The following is a 17,082-nucleotide window of genomic DNA, read 5'->3' as shown; positions in this document are numbered from 1 at the left end:
CCTGTTCTAAGCCATCTGCTTGAAAACAAATTTCTGCAAGCAGCTTCTGTCAAACATTCTTCACCAATAAAAACCAGGAGCCATACGAAACGGCAACATACTGTATTTGGGGGGGGGGGTCCTGCCAGGAAGCTCATTCCAGTAAGTCGGTACCGCCAAGGAAAACGCCCTGGTCCTGGTTGATGTCAGCCTGGCATCCTTAGGACCAGGGAGAGCCAGGCAATTTTGTGTTCCTGATCGCAGTGCTCTCTGGGGAATGTGTGAGGAAAGGCAGTCCCTACTATTCTCTGCCTGCAGCCATCACTCCACCCCCTGGCAGCAACTTCCATGTTAATTACTTGTTAAGCAAAGAAGAACTTGTGACAAAAAGACTGACTGCCAGACCATCTGCAACACCAAGCGAACACTGAAAACAGTTCACAGTGGTCCCCCATAATCCATTCACCAGCAGCAGAATCCATGGCCATTATTCTGATGCATTTGTGCCATCATCAAGGGAATAAGGGCCCCAGTCACATGAGAGGATTTGGGCTGGGAGAGGGACGGATCGGGGGCGGCGCAAACGGGCGCGATCCCACCGCAACATCTGGGAAGCGTTGAGCACCCGTCCCCGATCCGGCCCTTCCGACGATAACCCGCAGCAAAAAAGAACCACCTATCAAGGTGGTTCTTTCCGGAAGGCCGCATCAAAGCCGGCCGTGGGATCGCCGGCGTGTTCTTCCGCTGGCGCATCCCCAGCTCCTGGCCGAACTGCGCATGCTCAGACATGCGCAGTTCGGCAGCCTCCCGTGGCTTTCTCCCCGACATCTGATTGTGCCGGGGAGCAATTGCACGGCGGCTCACGGGATCTGTATGATCCCGCCACCGCGTGCCTATTTTGGTGCGGCTTTTAAAAGCCGCACTTTGCCCGTCCTTTTCCCCCCTCGTGTGGCAGGAACCATGGTGCATCTATTTGTATTCTCGCACACGTACGCGGCTGCCGCCACTGTACTCACCATGAGATCTGGAGCCGAGCTTGGTCTCTGTGCAAGCAGATCCTTCTCGCCGCCGGCGGACAGCCTGCTCAACGGCCGCAGGGGTTTCTTGAAGACGACGCCTTCCTGTTGAAACAGGAAGCAAAAGCAACCCACATCTTTAGGGGGGCGCAGAAAGGGATGTTCACAGCAGTCCCCGAATGGGACAGCAGAGCTGAGAACCTCGGAAAGACGGACGGATGCACACAGGCCCCTCCCTCCTCGCTTACATCTTCTGGGTTGCCTTTGAGCCTCAAGCCCCCGGGCTGCTCGGGAGAGCTGTTGAACTCTTTGGAGTTGGAGATGTTCCGCAGCAACGGACTGGTTCCCAGAAGCCTCACCTGCAGAGACGGGGCACACGAGAAAGAGGCATTAAGAACATCAGAGACGCCAATGTTGGATCAGGTCAAAGGCCCATCTAGTCCAACACTCTGTCACACAGTGGCCAAAAAGTACCAGGGGCCATCAGGAGGTCCACCAGTGGGGACAGAACTCCAGAAGCCCTCCCACTGTTGGCCCCCCAAGCTCCAAGAAGACAGAGCATCACTTGCCCCAGAGCCCCTATCTATAGCTTCTGGTTAATAGCCACTGATGGACCTCTGCTCCATATGCCTATCTAATTCCCTTTTGAAGCCGTTGATGCTTGTAGCCGCCACCACCTCCTGTGACAGTGAATTCCATGTGTTAATCACTCTTTGGGTGAAGAAGTACTTCCTTTTATCCGTTCTAACCCGACCGCTCAGCAATTTCATGGAGTGCCCACAAGGAGTCCTTGTATTGTGACAAAGGGAGCAACAACAGCCACCATCCTCTCTTATTCAGGTGCCGATGGAACCCCAACTATATTTACGGAGGCAAGAAAGGGGGACAGAGCAGTCGGGTTTTTACAGACAGACAAACCGGTCGGCCAAAGGAAACGCCCACGGACACCTGAAGCTGCCTTCCACTGAATCAGACCGTGGCCCTATCAACGTACCTCCGGGACCGGAGATCAGCCGATAATAACTTGCTGGTGATCCCCCGGGGCCCTGGGGAGGTCCCGGTTGTCCTCAACTAAAGCCAGGGCCTTCTCGGTAGAACTCTCTGCCGAATAACATCAGGGATCTGATGCAATTCCGCAGGGCCCATAAGGCAGAGACACTCCGCCGGGCTGTTCGTTGAGATCAGCGACAGTTAAGACTGGCACCCTCTCTTTCTCCTTATGACCTCCCCATTCCGTGCCCTGCTGCACAGACAGCAGTGGTAGCGGGCAAAAAGGGGTCGTATCGCCATCATGGACCAATTAATTTGCTGGTTAACCGTGATGTGTTTTATATCGATTGCATTTTTTTGAACTGTTTTTAAGGTTGTAAATCGCCCAGAGCCTGCTAGCAGGGTGGGCGATTAGTAAGTTGAATAAATCGTAAAGTAATAATAACGTCAATGCTGTCGACTCAGACTGGCCGCGGCTCTTAGACAGAGGTCTTTCCCCCATCACCACCTACTTGAGCCTTTCCACTGGAGGCGCCGGGGCCTGAAGCCTCCCCAAAAGATCAGCTCCGAAATATGTCTTGAAACCCACAGGAAGTGATCGCACGTTGAATCCAGCCCCGGGTCCCTCAAGTTCAGTATGGTCTACTCGGGACTGGCAGGAGCTCTCCAGGGTCTCCGGCAGAGATCCCCCACTACCTGAACTTCTGTAACTGGAGATGCTGGGGGGACTGAACCTGGGACCTTCCACACACCAAGCAAATGCTCAGCCTCTGAGCCACAGCCCTTCCCATCCTTCTGGGCTGCAACGTAACACAAGCATCCCTTCTCCTCTAGGGAAAACCTCCAGGTGACCAGACCAACCTCTAGGGTCTCTCTCAAGGCTGGCTTCTCTTCTTTGGCCTCCCTGCATCGCCCAAGACCAGGAGCACCAACCAACCGTGCAGCCGGTTTAAGAAAGCTGCTGCGGACAGACTTACCGGCAGTGAGTTGATTCTTCTGAAGGAAAAGGATGCTCTATGAAGAAGCAAAGGAGAAACCTCAGACTGAGATGGAGACAGACTGGAGCAGGAAAACTCTTCCCCGGGGAACCACTTCTGGTTAAGACTTGCCCACCCCACCCCCCCCAAAAAAACACCCTCCTTGCACTTACACATCTTTCCGAAATGACATTTTTCGACATTATTATCAATTAGATTTTTTTTTTAAATCACCCATCCGTGCTACTGCAGGGCTCTGGGCGATGCACAACAGTAAACAAAACCTTTTAAAAACCTCTATGATTAAATTACGACAGTGCCAATAAATAAAGCACAGCGGCGGCAGCTTTCCCTTGAAGGAAATGTCAAAGCAAATACACCCCGCCCCCGTGACCCTTTTCCAGGCAAGTGGTACAGTCTAGGAGAAGGTTAAACACATAGTTTAACACTTTAGGCTGGTCCTGCATTGGGCAGGAGGTTGGACTAGATGGTCTGTATGGCCCCTTCCCACTCTTATGATTCTATGAAACACAGAGATGAAAGGGATCCCCAGTGGTTATCTAGTCCAACCCTCTGCATGATGCAGATGTTGTATGATGCAGGAAACTCACAGCAACTTCCCCCTCCCGACCCCTGCTCTGTGCCCAGAGGAAGGCATAAGACCTCTAGGATCCCTGGGCCAACCTGGCCTGGAGAAAAATCCCTTCCTGACCCCAAAGTGGCAATTGAAGAAGAAGAGGAGACTGGATTTATACCCCGCCCTTCACTACCCGAAGGAGTCTCAGAGCGGATTACTAACTCCTTTCCCTTCCCCTCCCCACAACAGACACCCTGTGAGGCAGGTGGGGCTGAGAGAGCTCTTGACAGAAACTGCTCTTTTCCAAGAACAGCTCCTATCAGAACTACGGCTTGCCCAAGGTCATCCAGCCAGGTGCAAGTGGAGGAGTGGGGGAATCAAACCCGGTTCTCCCAGATTAGCGTCTGAGCACTGAACCACTACACCAAATTGGAGGAAGAGGAAGAGACTGGATTTATACTCCGTCCTTCACTCGGAGTCTCAGAGCGGCTTCCAAACTCCTTTCCCTTCCCCTCCCCACAACAGACACCCTGTGAGGCAGGTGGGGCTGAGAGAGCGCTGAAAGGCCATGTAAAGAGAGTGAGAGGATTAAGGGAGGGAGAGAGGGAAGGAGGGAGGGAGAGAGGGGGGGAGTGTTCCCTCTACGCTGTGCTAGGGGGCACTGGTGCACAAAGTTTTAGCTGGCTGCTCACGGGTTTCAGCTTCCTGCTCACAAGCCTTTTTTCCCTCCATTGGAAACAATGGAGGATGGGAAAACCCTGTGAGGTGGGTGGGGCTGAGAGAGCTCTGAAAGAACTGCCCTTTCAAGAACAGCTCTGACAGAACTACAGCTTGCCCAAGGTCATCCAGCCAGGTGCGAGTGGAGGCGGAGTGGGAAAATCAAACCCGGTTCTCCCAGATTAGAGACCGCGCACTTAACCACGACACCAAACTGGCATTACCCTGGGCATGGAAGAAAGGGCCACGATAGCAAAGAGCGGGCTCATCCCTTCCTGCCCTCCCTTCTCGTGACCTGCCCAAGTTCGCAGAATCTGCACGGCTGTCAGATGGGGCCATGGAGCCTCTGCTCCAAAACCTCCCGAGGAGAGCCCGCCACCTCCCGAGGAACGGGTTCTTTTAGTCTAGCAACGGAGCTTCCCCCCACAAGCTTCAGATAAGATCCCCCCCTCCCCAACAGCCTCCCGCAAGCATCTCATGATAATCGATCCATCTGTCCAACTCGACAAGCCCCGGCATGCTCTGACGAGAGCTGTAAGCGATGAAGGGAAAAGCAGAAGGGATTTCTGGGGCAACTCTGCTACCAAGGAAGGGGCTGGAGAAATCCAAGTAAAACCCAGGCCAGCGGTTACCTGAAAGTAGGGAGAAGATCAGAGGCACAGGACAGGGGAAAGTGGCCATAAGCCCCTGCCGGAGACGTCCCCGGGAGCCATGCACCTCCAAGGACAAGATACTGCGGCAACTGGGAGACATTTCGCTCTCCTTCCACCGAAGGATGCTGGTGGGGCTCCTTCCCAGTGCTTGGATGAGGGCCAGAGGCGGGACTCCTTTCTCCAGACCGGCAAGTCACAGAAATCCTCACTGGATTTCCCTTCTCGCTAACACTTGTGAAGTTGCCTTAATACTGAATCAGACCCTTGGTCCATCAAGATGGGTGTTGCCTACTCAAACTGGCAGCAGCTCTCCCAGGTCACAGGCAGAGGCCTCTCACATCTCCTACCTCCTGGTCCTTCTAACTGGAGATGCCGGGGTTTGAACCTGGGACCTTCTGCGTGCCAAGCAGGTGCTCTTCCACTGAGCCACGGCCCCCCTTTACAGCTCTCCAGGATCTCAGGCAGAGGTCCTTCCCATCACCTGGTCCATTTTAACTGGAGGTGCCGGGAATTGAACCTGGGACCTTCTGCATGCCAGGCAGAGGCTCTACCACTGAGCCACGGCCCCTCTTTACAGATCTCCAGGGTCTCAGGCGGAGGTCTTTCCCATCACCTCCTGGCTGGTCCTTTTCAAATGGAGGTGCCGGGGATTGAACCTGGGGCCTCCTGCATGCCAAGCAGATGCTCTACCACTGAGCCACAGCCCCTCTTTACAGCTCTCCAGGATCTCAGGCAGAGGTTTTTCCCATCACCTCCTGCCCAATCCTTTTTAACTAAAGATGCTGGGAATTGAACCTGGGATCTTCTGCCTTCCAAGCAGATGCTCTACCGCTGAGCCACGGCCCCTCCACTTCTCATCCCACACCACCGACACAAGTGAGCCCCTGACATCGTTTTAATCACGAACCAAAAACCCAGTTAACATTTTTCTTGACGTACCTGTTGAGGACTCTACTGGACTCCAACACTGTCCTTTCGAACCTGCCAGAGGAAGAGGAGGAGAGTCTCAGAGCGGCTTACAAACTCCTTTCCCTTCCCCTCCCCACAACAGACACCCTGTGAGGCAGGCGGGGCTGAGAGAGCTCTGACAGAAACTGCTCTTGAAAAAAGCTCTGACAGAACTACAGTTTGCCCAAGGTCATCCAGCAGCTGCAAGTGGAGGAGTGGGGAATCAAACCTGGTTCTCCCAGATTAGAGTCCGTGCACTCAACCACTACACCAAACTGGCTCTCAGACAACATGGGAGTCCGTCCCTGACTCGTAAGCGCATTATAGGCACCGAGGAGTCTAGCGAGGGTGTAATAACTGTGTGCTACCCAGTTGCAGCTGACAAGGAAAGAGACAAACATTGCCTGCCTCTGCGTGGCAACCCCAGACTTCCTTGGTGGTCTCCCATCCAAATAGTGAAGCCAATCCTGCTTAATGTTCAAGATCTGAAAAGGCTGGGCGCCACCCTGATCCAGGCACCAAACTTCTTCACTCTTGGTGTTTTCTGACTCTGGAAATCTGTTCCTATGGCACTCTTCACCCAATACCCTAACCACTAGGCAATGCCACTCCCACACTGGCTCTCTACCAGGCCAGGCCAATACTCCAGTCAGACTGGTGCCACCAGCCCTGCCACCAGAGATCTTTCTACCCTGGGAAAGAGAAGGCTCAGAGGGGACATGATTGCCGTCTTCAAATATCTGAAGGGCTGTCACGTAGAAGATGGAGCGGATCTGTTCTCTCTTGCTCTGGATTGCAAGACTAGATCTAATGGGTGGAAATGACAAGGGAGTCGATACCGGCTAAATATCAGGAGAGACTTCCTAACTGTGAGAGTGGCTGAGCAGTGGAACAGTCTGCCTCGGGAGGTGGTGGATGCTCCTTCGCTGGACATTTCCAAGCGGAGGCTGGACGACCATCTTTCGGGTATGTTGTAGGGCTACCTTTCAGCTACGCTCCTGCAGAGTGCAGGGGGCTGGACTAGATGACCTGCAAGGTTCCATCCAACTCTAACGTTCTCATTTCTACCCAGGGATCGACCTAGGGGTCCTTCCGCATGCCCGGCCTAAAGTCTGCCACCCAAGGAAAACGCCTCCTAATGCCGCACCTAATGCTTTGCTCAGAGCGCAAACACACACACAGACACACAGAGGCCTTCAGGGAGACACCCGGCAAGCACCCCACACCCTGGGCCCCACTCGAGAGCATCAGTGCTCCTGGAGGCACTGGGGGGGGGTTCCTTCGGAGACCTCCCAGGGGTCCACAGCTGCAGCGGGTCTGTTGCTGGCACAGCTGCCGACCCACCGAGTGGCTTGCCCAGGAGGCATTCCCTTGCCCAGAGCGCTTGGCTGGGGCCAGCATCCAAGCTGCCATGGCGTGGAACGGTGGGGGTAGGGGGGAGAAGAAGCAAAGAATAAAAGGGATTTCCAAGAAAGAGGATCAAAGGGGCCCTTTTGAGACCAAGCCTGGGCTAAGGAGGGCGCTGCCATGGCAACGGTTGCTGTTTGCCGCTTCCCACCTGTATGCAAATGCGCCCCCCCCCCCGCACTGGGACGCCATATGGTAGGGGCCCACACGCATCCAACCTCCCCCCCCCCAACAACCAGGAGGGCAGCGATTTAACCGATGCCTAACTGCAGAGTGCAAGAACATGGATCTTTGGTTTGTGTCTCGAGCAGAGGAGGAGGAGGAGGAAGAGGAGGAGGAGGAAGAGGAGGAGGAGACTGGATTTGTACCCCGCCCTCAACTACCCAAAGGTGTCTCAGAGCGGCTTACAAACTCCTTTCCCTTCCCCTCCACACAACAGACACCCCGTGAGGCAGGTGGGGCTGTGAGAGCTCTTTCGAGGACTGCTCCTGAGGGAACAGCTCTGAGAGAACTTGTGACTGACCCAAGGTCACACCAGCAGGTGCAAGTGGATGAATGGGGAATCAGACCCGGTTCCCCCAGATTAGAGTCCGTGCACTTAACCACTACACCAAACTGGCTTTTGAGCAGTAAAGAATGTACCAATGCTGCTAGACAAAAAGAGTAAGGGCTTAACCACTACACCAAACTGGTTCTCTTTGGGGGCCCAAAGGGGAGAGAGATGGGACATGAAAGTAACCCCCCCCCCGGTGCAGCTATCCCAAGAACATAATCCAGGGACGATGTACGAACCACAAGGGCCACGGGCGGATGCTCAACCCATTCCACGCTAACCACCCAAAGGCACTTGAGAAAGAGAAAGCAACCGAGACTGAACTGATCACAAAAGCCTCATTCTTCACGTTGTTTCCAATCTGCTGGCCCTCCGTCCTCTCAACCAAAGTACAAAATAAAATTCATAGAAGCAGCAAATTAACAATCAAAGCCAGGGGAGGGTCACCCCAATTCAGGGGTGGCCAAACTGTGGCTCGTGAGCCACATGCGGCTCTTTCACATGTATTGTGTGGCTCCCGGCAGCGCAACTGGAGGAGCTAAATATCATTAGCAAACAAATATCATTAGCAAACAAATATCATTATCAATATCTGCTTTTACCTCTTTTGTTATTATTTTTGGCAGTCTCATTTAATGTTAAGAAACAGTAAATTTGCTTATTTCCCAGTAAAAATGTATAATATTTGTTCATGTCTTGCGGCTCCCAAACATCTGAAATTTATTCTATGTGGCTCCTACATTAAGCAAGTTTGGCCTCCCATGCCCCAATTGGAAGAGGCCCCACTCTCAAGAGGACAGTCCATTTACAACCCCTGAAAAGAACCTGCCAAGGGACAGATGGGTCTCCCCCTTAACTCTGGGGGGGGAGGAGAAGAAAAGCGGTAAAGATGCTCCGTTTGTTTCACCCCATCAGTGACTCGCTCAAGAGTATCGGCCTCCCGGAGGCTAAAAAAGGGGAGCCGAGGAATTTGGACAGATGTTCCATTCCAAGAAGAAAAGAGTTCTAGCGCTTCCCTGGAGACCATCTGTCTACAATATACACTCAACCGCCAGGCAGCTGCTTGCAAGCAAACAACCCCCCCCCCCCAAGGCAGGTGCAAAGTTTATTATATCACGGCAGAGCTGGAAACAGACTATCCTCCACTTATCTGGAATTTAACCGAAGGATCTTGTGTCACTTGCAAAACTCAAAATGTGACTGCTTGCAGGCTGAAAAGTGACAAACAAAAGCTACCATCATGTTGTGTTACCAGACTGCTGAAATCTGGGAGGAAAAAGGTACCCCTTTAAAAAAAAAAAAATTCAAGCACCATCATTACTGTGGGGGATTTCAAGATGCTAAGTATGGCTCTGACCTCGATAGCCCAGGTGAGCCCGATCTTGTCGGATCTTGGAAGCTAAGCAGGGTAAACAAAATATTGCAAGAGTGCTAACGTTTTAAGCATGTTTTTATTTTAAGTTTAAAAAAACACCTTTGTGTTTGTGTCCTTTATAAAGTTTATCTCCCTGCTACCTGGCGTTACATTTTATGACACACCTGGCCTGGCCCAACGAGGTCTCACTTATGTCAGATACGGCCCTCATAACAAATGAGTTCGACACCCCTGCTCTACGGAGTCACCATAAGTGGGCTGCAACTTGACCCAACACTTTCCAGCAGCAGACTAAGACCAACAAAGGTTTGTTCAAGGTATAAGCTTTTGTATAAGCTTTTGTGCATGCACACAAAAGCTCACACCTTGAATAAAATTTTGTTGCTCTTAAGGGTGACACGGGACTCTAACTTTGTTCTACTACTTTCATTAGAATCATTTAAACATTAGCCAAGCCCACATGTGCATTTAGGAAAATCAACACTTTCATGTGCTCCGATAGACAAAAGAGTCCATAAATATACAAAAAAGGCCAACACTTTTCCAAGGCAACTTTTTCCAGTGTTTCAGACATCTGGTTCTTCCTCAGGAGCAAAGAACAACTTCTGAGAGCCTCATTCCATATGAGATAATGCTTTTCTATTATTTTTATACTGGGCACGGTCTCCTTAGCTCTAACCAGCACCCCTAAAAGGCTGCTTCAATGTATTAGGACCAAAAACGTGCCTCAAAGAGTGAAAGCGTGACAAGGCCTTGAAAGCCATGCCTCCCAGGCCTACCTCGCAAGGGTGTAAGGACTACAAGAGAGTGAAGGTGAAAGCACTATATAAACGCTCAGTTTCTTCCACTATCCTTGGCCCCCCCACACACAGCTGTTCCTGCCTTCAATAGCTGATGTACACTGCTAAGCGTGCAAGAGTCCGGTCCACCCTTGAATAATGCTGAAGAAAGGAGAGGAAATTGGCAAAAGTGGACAGAAAGGACGGTTTATCAGGTGACCCCCGCAGACACTTAAGAGGCACACAGAAATACCTGCACTTCGAAGTAACCAAAACCTGGCGCTCTTAAGGACATTGGATATGAGAAGAAAGGCAGAGCTAAGCATCAACCAGTAAATGGATTAAGGGATCGGGAGAACACATCCCAAGAAGCTTTAGCAAACAGCAGCCAGGTAGAAGCTTTGGCAATAAACCTGCAGGAGGGGTTTGCCCAGCAAATAACCCATCTCCGCTCCAGCATGACAGCAAAACTCTACGAGGAGTATCTCACATGCATATTAAAGCAACCCCAAAACTGACCCAACTCTGTTAAGATTCACCTTTTGGGGAACATCTAATTTTTTTTTTGTAATGTTTGCTACCTGCCCTGCTTTTTCCCAGAAAAACTTTTAGAGTTCTAGTCACTCACAAGAACATAACAGCCATTGAGGGTCCCTCTAGTCCACCCTCCTGTCTCACACAGGGGCCAGCCAGTTCCTCTGGAGGGCCAGCAACAGGGCAGAGAGGCCGAGGCCTTCCCCTGATAGGAACCTCAGAAGAGCCCTGCTGGGTCAGACCAGTGAGGGTCCATCTAGTCCAGCCTCCTGTCTCACACAATGGCCAACCAGTTCCTCTGGAGGGCCAGCAACAGGGCAGAGAGGCCGAGGCCTTCCCCTGATCAGAACACCAGAAGAGCCCTGCTGGATCAGACCAGGGAGGGTCCACCTAGTCCAGCATCCTGTCTCACACAGTGGCCAACCAGCCCCTCTGGAAGGCCAACAACAGGGCAGAGAGGCCGAGGCCTTCTCCTGAGAAGAACCTCCGAAGAGGCCTGCTGGACCAGACCAGTGAGGGTCCATCTAGTCCAGCATCCCGTCTCACACAAGGGCCAGCCAGTTCCTCTGGAGGGCCAACAACAGGGCCTTCCCCTGATAAGAACACCAGAGGAGCCCTGCTGGGTCAGACCAGTGAGGGTCCATCTAGTCCAGCCTCCCGTCTCACACAGGGGCCAGCCAGTTCCTCTGGAGGGCCAGCAACAGGGCGGAGAGGCCGAGGCCTTCCCCTGACACTGAATCCTGGCACTGCGGTTCAGAGGTACAGCATGGCTAGTGGTCACTGATAAACCTGATATATCCATAGCAATACAGCCCTCTTTCCATATGTAGACAAGCCCTAATCTTCATCTATTCGGTTGTCAAGGACTTTTTTAAAAAATTCTCTCTTATTTTTGCAATTCCAAAGAAACACACGGAAAAAAACATTCTATCAATTTTTGACAATACATACCTATAATGTACACAATAACCCTTAAATCATACCAGACAAACAGAAAGAAAACCCTCAAACATACCCATCCTGAGATAAACAGAGAAAGTCACAAAATCCAAATCTTAATACGTACATTACTATATTCTACTTTCTCAAATATTGGTTCCAAATACTTCTATACACTGAGTTGAAGGGTAGTCTGTCAAAATACTTCCTCCCCCTTACTCAATTCTCCTATTTACTTTTTGAAAAACAGCTTGCTTACACGTCGAGGACTTCTTAACAAATATCTCTAGCCTTTTTGTTACAAGCCTCACGGTTCCCAGGGATTCCCCAACAGGCGAACAAGTCCCAAAGCTTGTAAAATAGGCCTACTCTTGACCGGGGCTTAAATCAAACCCTTGGACTTGGCTTTGGCAATCTAGAAAGTTCCAACTTACACATCTTCGAAGACCTCCGCATCCGCCTCGACAGGGGAATCCGGGCCAACACCTGTTTTGACACACAGAAATGCCCCGGGGTCAAAAAACAAGACAGAAAATGGAAATACTAAGAGCTAAAATCCACACACACACCGGTTTCAAACCCCTTAAGAGATCTGTGAAGGGGCGGCACCAGGAAAAACCGAATTGGAGGCTTGCAAACGATTCACAAGAAGAGCAAGAAAAAGAATAAAAGGATCCACAAGGGAAATCTCCAGAAAGAAGCAAGGGGTGCTCTGTCTTCTTGGTGCTTGGGGGGCAACAGTGGGAGGGCTTCTAGTGTCCTGGCCCCGCTGGTGGACCTCCTGATGGCACCTGGTATTTTTGGCCACGGTGTGACAGAGAGTGTTGGACTGGATGGCCCACTGGCCTGATGCAACATTGGCTTCTCTTATGTTCTTATGTTTCTTAAGCTGCTACTGACCTGAATCTGCAGACTCGGAGGAGACCGAATCCTGCGAAGACTCGGAGGAGACCGAATCCTGCGAAGACCACTCCTTCTTGAACGCCAGGCCGAGCTTCTTGTTCCTTTTGGGGGTTTCACAATCGCTGAAAACGGAAAAAAACAAACAAATTAAGAACTTGGGGGAAAAGGACTTGGAACACAAAGAAGGCAAAATTTATGACGCACCACGTGGTTACGGAACAGAAGGGGGACTCGGGGCCAGATCCTGTGCTTGCTCTTTCCCGCAGCTCAGCCTGTCAACTCTGAAAGAGCTCCCCTGGTTATATGCCCAGAAAAGCATTCGAAAGCAACCCATAACAGCGCAATCCTGAACAAAGTTAAGCCCTTCTCAGCTTTTATGAGACGGAGGAAGAGAGGAGGCCCTAAGGCCCCTTTCTTCCCAGTTGGAAGAATGGTAGGCCGTGAGTAAACTAAAAGAGAAATAAAATGCGCAAGAATTCCGTGTGGCCTAGAGTTGTCTCCAAGCAGCAAGAGCCAGTTCATGTTGGATCTGGGAGATCCAGGCTGGCACTGCCCACTCTGCCATGGCAGCTCGCCAGGCGAACTTGAGCCAGTGACACACGTCTTTGCCTAACCGACCTGACAGGACAAAGTTTGAGTCCAGGGGCACCTTCAAGAAGAAGAAGAGATTGGATTTTTACCCCACCCTTCACTTGGGAGTCTCAGAGCGGCTTGCAAACTCCTCTCCCTTCCCCTCCCCACAACAGACACCCTGTCAGGCAGGTGGGGCTGAGAGAGCTCTTGACAGAAACGGCTCTTTTCCAAGAACAGCTCTTGTCAGAACTATGGCTTGCCCAAGGTCACAGCAGCAGCTGAAGGTGGAGGAGTGGGGAATCAAACCCGGTTCTCCCAGATTAGAGCCCGCGCTCCTAACCACCACACCAACCAAGTTTAATTTTGAGTATAACCTTTCGTGCGCACGCACACACTTCTTTGGGTCCCCACTGGAGAGAAAAGCAGAATAAAAATGAAGTAAAACGTTTTTAAAAAGACACTGCCAGGGAGGTTCCTAACCAAGACATCTCCCCGTTTTTTCCCCTTTGTAACATGCAAGCCAAGGAAGACTTCTGCAATATCTGAAATTTAAATCTGATGCTCTGCAAGTCTGGATTGGTCTAAGAGCTATTCGATGGACTTCCTGTTTCCACACTCTGCAAACTGCCACCTAAGTTGGGGAAGCTCACCAAGTCTCAGACCCCTGCTTTAGATCAAGGGGCGAGAGAGACACCCCACAGCGAGAAGTAAAAGCAGGACCCTTCCTACGAAGTTTGTGCCCATTTCAGGGAATGGCCTTTAAAGTGTGGGGGGTTTGTTTTTTAAAACTGGCCTTTCCCTCCTTAATCAAACCCACAAACAACATCCACTAAGGGAAGACCATCTACAATTCACAACTATGTTCAAAACTATATATTATATTCACTGAAATACAAAGAAGGGTTAGTGGTCACAACCCAATAAAGTATATAAACACAGATCCAACCATTGCTCTTAACAATTAAACATAGTTTAAACAAGAAACCTATTCGAGACCAACAGTAGGCTCTTCTGCAATTCCATACCGTAACCTCCAAACAGAAAGTAACTCTCCCAGGTATAAATCACGCATTTCAACGATCTTCAACAGCAGCTGGTAAGACAGAACCCGATTTCCAAAATAACATAGGCACAACTCAAAAGCTTCAATGGAATCCTAGGGTTCTCCTTAATCTAAATCACATCTTGGAAACACCAGCGTGTGCGACTTACAGACCGTAGGCTTCCCCTTGGCGGGGAAAACGATAAGCGGGGCAGCCCCAGGGCTCCACCGCCAGCCCAAGATATAAAGCTACTGCGCACACCCATCTCCTCCACTCAAAGTGTTCATCCCGTCCCAGTGAATCTGCACGCTTTGCATACGCTCAGAGAGGATATGGCTAAGAAAGGTCACACAAGAAGGGGAGGGATCATGGATCGGGGCCAATGCTCCTTCTAAGCTGTGGAGTCTTGTGAGCAAAAATTCTTCCTTTGTGAGCTGCTGGGCATGAAAGCTGTGAGCGAGTGATTTGGCTACTGCATCAATTAGTTTGCTCCGGAGCAGTGTTCCCTCTAAGCTGAGCTGGTGTGAGCTAGCTCAGTTTTTTAGCCTCTGGCTCAACCATTTTTGTCTTAGCTCAGGAAGGATGGGGCTCCAGAGCAAACTAATTGATGCAGTAGCCAAATCGCTTGTTCACAACTTTCATGCCAGTAGCTCACAAAGTAGAATTTTTGCTCACAAGACTCCACAGCTTAGAGGGAGCACTGCTCCAGAGCCATCCCTTCCTGAGCGGGGACAAAAACGTGTGAGCCGGAGGGTAAAAAACTGAGCAAGCTCACACTAACTCAGCTTAGAGGGAACACTGATCTGGGGCCCCCAAATTTCACACCCGACACAGCCTACTTGGCTCCACCCCCACCCCGCCACATCTGGATTTTGACTGATCCACCCTCTGGCAGAGCCACAAGAGATGAGCGTCACCTCGGTTCTTCCTCCCGGCAAGACAAACACAGTCCAGAAAGCGACCGTCCTAGTTACCCCCATTGCCCCTTGTGTTGTGCAACCACAACACCCTACGGCACTCCTTCCAATGGGGGGGGAGCAACCCCAGGTGAGGCCTTAAAGGAAGAAGGGAGGGAAATTTACAAGCCCCCACCAATGTTCCCTCTAAGCTATGGAGCCCTGTGAGCAAAAATTCTAATTTGTGAGCTAGTGGCATTAAAGTTGTGAGCAGGAGCTTTGGCTGCTGCATAAATTAGTGCTTTCTGGAGCCATCCTTCCTGAGCCAGGACAAAAATGTGTGAGCCAGAGGCTAAAAAACTGTGAGCTGGCTCACACTAACTCAGCTTAGAGGGAACACTGGCCCCCACCCTCCAAACACAAAGATCTGAGCGCAGCATTTCTACGCCCCACTGCCTTCTTCTAAGTGGCAAGATCGCCAAATTCTCTCCTTGAAACCCAGGGGATGGCAAAATGCTGCACATCTGGACACGATCCAGCTTAAAAGGATTCCTACAACCAGCACAGCAGCAGGGCCACAGCCACGTTACCCACGGGCTTTTCTGTGGGAGCCCTGGCACAGATGGGAGATTTCCTTTGTGCTGTTTCATTTACTAAAACATTCATTGACACCCCAGCTTTCTCTGTGGTTCCAGGCAGCTTGCAAGCAGCAGTTTTAAAAAAACGTTCCCAAGTTGAAACCAAAAATAAAAGAGCAAACCCCCCCCCCCCCCCCCGCAAGCAGCCATTTCCTTCACGGAGCTGGGCTGCGCATACAAAAGCAAAGCCCGGGGACACCCAGAGATTGCACTAAACGCAGATGTGTTTATTGCGCCATGCAGTGTCAGAACGTGCACCCAAGGCAATGGTTTCTTTCCTGCGCAGAAGTGAGACCTGAGGAGGGAAAGAATGCACGGCACCAACGCCCCTCCCCCCAGGCTAGCCTCGCCGGAGAGATTCAAGAAATGCCAATCACCACTTTGGGGTCAGGAAGCAATTTTTCTCCAGGCCAGTTTGGCCGGGGACGCTGGAGATTTTTTGGTCATTTTCTGGGCGTGGAACAAGGGTCCCTGGGGATGTGGGGAGGGGAGGTATTTGTGAATTCCTTGCATTGTGCAGGGGGTTGACTAGATGACCCTGGAGGCCCCTTCCAACCCTATGATTCTATGATCCAGGTGGGTAGCCATGTTGGTCTGAAACAACAGAACAAAGCTTGAGTCCACGGGCACCTTTAAGACCAACGAAGTTTAATTCTGGGTCTAAACTTTCATGCACATGCCTGGTACCTGAAGAAGTGGGCATGCACACAAAAGCTTATACCCCAGAGTTAAACTCTGTTGCTCTTGAAGATGCCACTGGACTCAAACTTGGTTCTGGAGGAATTCACGGTGGTGTAACCAAGAAAGAGGAAGAGGCTCTAAGAGAAGGGGGAGGGAGAGGAGGGCACCCACCCACAAAACAGGAACCCTAAAGGAGGGCAAAGAGGATGCACATATATTCTCGGGGTGGGGGGTGGCACTAAGCATTTAAAAACCTCTAAAAACTATGTTCATCGCCACGTATGAAATACTTCCGTAATGTTTATGCAGCACCCTGGAATTGTTTTATGGTTTTAATCTGTTTTTAAACTTGCTCGCATTTTATTGTAAGCCGCCCAGACCCTGCTTTAGCAGAGAGGGCAGGATATAAATCAAATGAATAAAATAAAATAAATACATAAGCATTTATATACAGTTTTCTCCTCATTCCAGGATTAAGAAGCTGAACTCTCCTTTATCTCCCCGCCTTTGGGAAGTGGGAGTGTTTACTCAGGAGTAAATCCCACTAATGTGCAAGTAGCAGCGGGCAGAAGACTGCATTTTAACCCCCCCCCCTCTATAATATACAACCCCTGTCCTGACCTAGGATGGCACCGAAGTCGCACCAGGATCACTCCCCCTCGCACCCTTCCGAGGCCTACTCGGGAGTAAGGAAGGCTTTTCGTTTGCATCAATGGGAGGGGAAAGATAGCTACCTGAATTTTATAGAATTGCATTTAGGCATCTATGTTTTATTGTATTTTTCAACCGGCTGCACGCCGCCTTGAGCCTGCCTGTGCAGGAAAGGCGGCTTATAAATCGACATAAATATATTAATTAATTAATAAATAGCAATGTCCCCAGATCAGTTCTTTTGGGGGGGGGG

At 50.9% G+C, this 17,082-nt stretch overlaps 1 protein-coding gene across 1 annotated transcript in view; it reads right to left on the bottom strand.

Annotated features, from left to right (window-relative positions):
* The window catches only part of CDC25B (cell division cycle 25B), a 34,321-nt gene that overhangs the window by 15,683 nt on the left and 1,556 nt on the right, over positions 1 to 17,082 (bottom strand). Inside the window, 6 exon segments of the mRNA XM_015408789.1 lie at positions 996 to 1,100; positions 1,244 to 1,354; positions 2,963 to 2,999; positions 5,849 to 5,890; positions 11,879 to 11,930; positions 12,345 to 12,469. Coding sequence (XP_015264275.1) covers positions 996 to 1,100; positions 1,244 to 1,354; positions 2,963 to 2,999; positions 5,849 to 5,890; positions 11,879 to 11,930; positions 12,345 to 12,469 — 472 coding nt within the window.

The sequence above is a fragment of the Gekko japonicus genome, unplaced genomic scaffold (assembly GCF_001447785.1).
Source record: "Gekko japonicus isolate JY-2015 unplaced genomic scaffold, Gekko_japonicus_V1.1 scaffold3083, whole genome shotgun sequence".
NCBI lineage: Eukaryota > Metazoa > Chordata > Lepidosauria > Squamata > Gekkonidae > Gekko > Gekko japonicus.
The sequence above is the reverse complement of the archived record's forward strand: the minus strand, read 5'-3'. Positions and strand labels throughout refer to the sequence as shown.